Consider the following 6,490-nt stretch of genomic DNA (forward strand, 5'->3'; position numbering starts at 1 on the left):
CGTTAAAATAAAGTTGTTCTTACCCTCACCGTCTATAAACTTGTCATCCATACCCCTCTTTTAGCGAAAAGCTCCAAATCAGATAAAATTACCCAATTTTTTAAAAAATAAACCACTAACAAAACCCAAACCCGTACCCGACCAAACTATCACCCCTAATCTAACCCACACCTGACCCAACTAACAAGTAACCCAAACAAATGTACCTCTTCCCATGTCACCTAAATAACTCCACAAATTCAAATCAATCCCAAAAACCCCAAAAATATAAAAAAAAGAAATCAATTCCAAGAATCCCAAAAATAAGAAATATGTTATGAATTAACTAAATTTACAATTTTATAAAGGAAGAAGAGTAAGAGAATATAGAGAGAGTAGTAAGAATTTTCTTCTATGTATATCTTTAAAATTGCCAAGCATTGGCAATTTATAGATGAAAAGAGAGCTTGAAAACAAGTGAACAAAAATACTAGTAGGCAACTAACATCCACTAAAATAACACTCTTCCTTGGATGACCACGTGTAACGAAAAATTCTAGTGAAATAATAAATATACATAGATGTTGTGACTTGTTACTAGGAAAAACCCAGTGGGAAAAAGCCCAGTGAAGAAAAAAAATACACACATCTAGTAATACGCTAACATAAAAATCATATAAGTTATGAAAATTATCAAAATTGCTCAAATTTTCTTTTTTATATAATCTTACCAAATAAGTAAAAGTTCATGTAAAATTCACTATTGTAAAGGTATTCTATCAAAATATATTTTTATTGATTGAACTTTAGTTCAATAAAAAGTAGAATTGAACATGAGTTGTAGTGTACTATATTTATTGAGCTGTTTATTGATCAATAACATTAATAAATATATTATCAAGTTAATATTTCGTGAATATTTCACAGTCCTTTGGTATACTCATACAAAAAATTATATAGATATAAAATGGTGGTTGTTCATCTTATTATTCACATGTCTAAATGTTGATTTCATATCATAATTTTAAATTCAAAAAAATGGTATAAAATGCCCTCGAACTATTGGAAATGGTACAAAAATGTCCCTCATCCATCTGTTGGGCCTAAAATGCCTTTTTTCGTTAAAGAAAATGTCATTTTTGGACCTAAAGGTAGATGTCAAGGGCATTTTAGGCCCAGTAGATGGATGAAGGATATTTTTGTACCATTTCTAATAGTTCAAGAGCATTTTAGATCCTTTTTCGTACAATATAACTTTTTATTGAGGGTGTTGGAATGAACACATTGGCCCTTCTCCTAGATCCGCCCCTGCCTCTTGGTTGTTTAATTGATGAGATAAGGAATAACAACCTCGGGATATAATACAAAATTATTTTATTCAGTATTTATAAATATTAATCAATCTTAAAAATATTTTATACTAAAATAATAGGATCAGTTATCCTTATTTATCTCGTCCCATGACCTAACTACCCCTAAACATCAATGGTTAACTGCAAGTCTGCATATATTACATATATCTCTTCTGCATAAGCAAGAAAATTTTCCAGTCCTCACTACACGTACTAAAAACAAACATAAAGATATTTATTTCCACAAACCATTAACAAAAATATGTCATTCCGACATGATCAAAGCAAACGAGCGACAAAACCAAAGTGAAAAATGAACATAGTCCAAAAAATAGAGAAAAAAAACAACTTTGTAAAAAACTTATCGACTTCAATATCTGTTGCACTTTCTTTATATCACAATACCAACTAAATTCCAATTTGTTTTTGTTTTGCCCGTCCCATTTTTTGTCCAATTCTCAATTTCTCCCATCCCCTGAATTTATAAAAGAGAAGGGGTAGAAATAAGTGTCCCTTCAGAAAACAAAGAAAATGGCAAAGTTTAAGCGGACAGACACCAACAGAAGCTTAGAGAGCTTGTTGGATTTGGACAAATCTGCACAGTTGAATAAGATCAATGGTATTAATTTGGCGAAGCAGCCAACGCGCAAGCTAATTCCAGGACATGGTCTTGAGTTCAATAATCTTTCATATAGTGTTACCAAGAAAGTGAAGAAAGATGGTGTTTGGGTCAACAGAGAAGCTTATCTTCTTAATGATATATCAGGACAAGCCTTGCGAGGCGAAATAATGGCCATCATGGGGCCTAGTGGTGCTGGAAAATCAACTTTTCTTGATGCCATTGCTGGACGAATTGCTCGTGGTAGCCTTGAAGGAACTGTTAGAATTGATGGCAAACCAGTTAAGTCTCTCTATATACTTGAAAAAGTACATCAATTTTGGCTAAAACATTATTGAGAGATTTTACAAGATTATAATTCCTTCTAAGTACGTACTAAAGGCTAGTTATTATGATGTGCAGGTGACAGCAAGTTACATGAAGATGATCTCTTCTTATGTAATGCAAGATGATCAACTCTTTCCTATGTTGACAGTCTTTGAGACGTTCATGTTTGCAGCTGAGGTCAGGCTTCCACCATCAATATCTAGAGCAGAGAAGAAAAAAAGAGTTCATGAACTTCTCGACCAATTAGGCTTAACGGTATGTCAAGACTCACTATCAACACAAGGATTATGAGCTAGCTATTGTTTAGGTAACTTGATAGTGCAAAATTTATATGCCTGTGCAGAGTGCAACACACACGTACATAGGAGATGAAGGAAGAAGAGGAGTGTCTGGGGGAGAACGTCGGAGAGTCTCAATTGGGATTGACATAATCCATAAGCCATCTCTGTTGTTTCTCGACGAACCTACATCTGGTCTTGATTCTACAAGTGCTTTTAGTGTTGTTGAAAAAGTGAAAGACATAGCTAAAGGTGGTAGCATAGTACTCATGACCATCCATCAGCCTTCTTTCAGAATCCAAATGCTCCTCGATCGCATCACAGTCCTTGCAAGGTACTGTTTAATTCTGACCCTCCTTAATCGACTTTAGAAGCTTCATAGTTTTTCTATGCTCAAGCATTAAAATACATATTGCCCTATTGAAAGAATACTAGTATTCCTATGTTTCAATTTGTATGTCAATTCTTTTCTTAATCTGTTTAAAGACAAACGACAACTTCATATAACCATAGAAATGATATACATGCCACATGTTTTAAGAGGACTTATGGTGTGTGATAGAAATCTTTCCTTCGTTCTTCCTTAAACTCTGTATCCGATCAAGCAACACCATATAAAAGGAAACATGGATTGTATTTGAGATAAGTTGGTGCACAAAATAAGCAGGGTGTTCTGTGAATGCAGGGGAAGGCTTGTATATTTGGGAAGTCCAACAGGGGTAGCAGCTTTTCTAGCTGGTTTTGCAAGACCAGTTCCAGATGGTGAAAACAGCCTAGAATACCTCTTAGATGTGATCAAAGAGTATGATGAATCAACTGTTGGACTTGATCCCCTTGTTTTGTATCAAAGGGATGGCATCAAACCTGATCAAGCAGCTAAAACCCCTCTCCGAAAACCACCAAGAGCTCCTCGAACTCCTTATGCAAAGACACCATGGACGAAACATATTAGCCTCGGAAGTTCTCATTTTTCCGCTGGAAACTTGAATTCCCAACGAGATCCTAAAGATCAGTCTGAATCTAATGTTCATAGTTTCAGTTATGATGATGATGAGGATTTTGATAACTCGTTGGAACGGAAGGTTCCTCAAACGCCTATGAGTATGCAGAGTGGGATTCATCCACGTTTGGCTTCACATTTCTACAAAGATTTCTCCGTTTGGCTATACAATGGCGTTAAAGGGACTCCTCTTCGTCCACCAACGTGGAACAATGGAGTAAGAATACCAATCTCTGGTGCAAAATCAAGCATGTCTTCAGGTCTTCAATTCCCAATGTCTCAACCAACACCTTCACGTGTTAAAACTCCAGCGGCATCAGCAATTTTCACTCCAGAGTACTCATCATATAATCCATCGTACGAAGAAGTATTTGAAGTCGAAGAAGTACTGGATGAACCAATTCATAGGCACAAATTCGCAAATCCATGGCTTAGAGAAGTTTTAGTACTCTGTTGGCGTACCACATTGAACGTAATTCGTACCCCTGAACTCTTCCTATCTCGTGAAATCGTCTTAACAGTCATGGGACTAGTCCTGTCTTCTTTCTTCCGAAGGCTAGATCATTTCGACTTCACAACAATCAATCACCTCCTCAACTTCTACATCTTCACAATTTGCCTAGTCTTTTTCTCCTCGAACGATGCTGTTCCAACGTTCATACAAGAGCGATTCATCTTCATTCGCGAGACATCTCACAACGCTTATAGAGCATCTTCTTATGTCATTTCTTCCCTTATAGTATACCTCCCCTTTTTCGCGATCCAAGGCTTCACATTCGCTGCCATAACACAATACATTCTTCGAATCAACAGCAGCATTTTGAGCTTCTGGCTAATCCTCTATTCCGCACTTATAACTAGCAATGCTTATGTGATGTTAGTAAGTGCACTTGTACCAAGTTACATCACGGGGTACGCGGTCGTTATAGCTACAACAGCTCTATTCTTCTTAACATGTGGATTTTTCTTGAAGAGGACTCAAATTCCTTTAGTTTGGAGATGGCTACATTACATATCAGCAATCAAATATCCATTTGAAGCATTGTTGATTAATGAATTTAAAGGTACAAAAAATTGTTACAATGGTGACCTTGCTGATCTTTCACCTGGTCCTTTAGGAGATGTGAAGATTAGTCAATTGCATAAGGATTCTATTGCTAGAGGTGATTTGTCACAAAATTGCACATTGATTGGAGAAGATGTTTTGTTTTCAATGGACATCACAAAGGAGAATTTATGGTTGGATATTGTCATCTTGTTGGCTTGGGGAGTTCTTTATCGTCTTTTCTTTTATGTAGTTCTTAGGTTTTACTCAAAAAATGAAAGAAAATGATGTACGTCTTTCATTAAAAGTTTGTTTTAAGATATATTGTTTGTATTATAAATATTTTTTTCACCTTCAACTCTAGAGTTTTGTATGAATAGACTCAATTGCTAAAGGGTGTAATAATAATCATAACAATTCCATTTTGGGTGTAAACGATGCAATGAATAAGTTATGTTACACCATCCTTATTTTTATGTAATATTATTTCTTTATTATACCATTGAAATAAAGATACTCTCTTATATTTGAAAATAATTCAACTTAAATTTTCTATTTTACGGTTATTATCATGCTTTTAGAGCTATATATAAAAATGCTATGACTTTTAAAATCACATATATTTTTTAAAAATAATTTCTTTTTTAAACTTTGTGTCAAGATAAAGAACTCCACATACTTAAAACAAAGGAAATATTTTTTTAATAGAATTTGTTTCACAAGTTGCTTTATTAATACATGCTTCTATATATGTGGCCTTGTTTTTCTTTTTGTCAATCATTTTAACTAACAATTTTATTAATCACGAAAGAATTTAATTAAACATATAATTTGTAATATCATTGAATTAATTTCACAAATCTAACATGTTTATGAAATACCAAATGGTCCCAATTAGTTGCTTGGCAAACTGTCTATGCAGCCATTTCAACAAATTGTTCCTTGTGAAAGTAAAAATCTCTCAAAACGAGGGAAAAAAAAAACAGGGGTTGGAAAAACGCAATTGAAAAAACAAAGTAAATACATGCAAGACAAATTTGTCATTGATCAATGCATGTGGACCAAATATTGATCAGTTGCTGACTTGGACGTTTTCTTAATTAAGGATATTCAAACAAGTATTTTCACCAAAACTCTGCTACCTGTTTTTAATGGAGTATTCTCTACTTATTTCACTTCCTATTTTCCAAAGTGAATATGATTTTTGGCAAAATATATCTATACCGTCAGCTGGATTAGGTAAACAAATTACGTCATCATATTTTAATATTCCTTCGGTCTACTTTTACTTGTCACATTTAAATTTGATACGTCCATTATAAAAACAATGATTAGCATGACTATTTTACCACACTATCCCAATTAATTGATATTTAATATTAAATCTTGAAAAATAAGTAATAAATATTAAATGTGAAATATAAAAAATAAAAAAAATTATCTGATAGTTAATTAAGAGTAACAAGCAAAAATGAACCAAGAAAGTATTTTGGATCTTGACTTGATCCCTCCCTAGTCGCTTTGTAAATTGAGTCCATCTTCATTTGTTTTAGTGTATTCTTTTTCTCTCTCAATTAACATTGACATCTTTTTCTTTTTTTAATCTATCCCAACTAATGTTATCTTTTTGTCATCAGAAATTATCTAATTCTAAACAATTTTTTTAAAAATTATATGTCAAGTCAAATAATATCAAAGATAGTACTACTTAAGAGCTAGCGAAGAGGTGAAACTTTAGTATTTCACCCTCCAAATTTAATTTAATGCCCATATCATTTACGTTTGGCTTCATCTAATAGAGGCTTGTTAAGTAGTACATTTATGGTTAAGAAGAGTAAATTATTAGGAGGAAATGTGATTTCTTCACTCTTTACAATTTAAAGATCTATA

The 6,490-nt window shown here is 33.5% G+C and overlaps 1 protein-coding gene across 1 annotated transcript; it reads left to right on the forward strand.

Annotated features, from left to right (window-relative positions):
• The first annotated feature begins 1,862 nt into the window (after nucleotides 1-1,862).
• Nucleotides 1,863-4,888, forward strand: LOC129884703 (ABC transporter G family member STR). Its single transcript, XM_055958987.1, has 4 exons — nucleotides 1,863-2,231; nucleotides 2,353-2,532; nucleotides 2,621-2,889; nucleotides 3,241-4,888. Exons 1-4 carry the CDS (start codon nucleotides 1,863-1,865, stop codon nucleotides 4,886-4,888), a joined length of 2,466 nt encoding a protein of 821 aa, XP_055814962.1.
• Nucleotides 4,889-6,490: the final 1,602 nt, after the last annotated feature.

The sequence above is a fragment of the Solanum dulcamara genome, chromosome 4 (assembly GCF_947179165.1).
Source record: "Solanum dulcamara chromosome 4, daSolDulc1.2, whole genome shotgun sequence".
Lineage (NCBI taxonomy): Eukaryota > Viridiplantae > Streptophyta > Magnoliopsida > Solanales > Solanaceae > Solanum > Solanum dulcamara.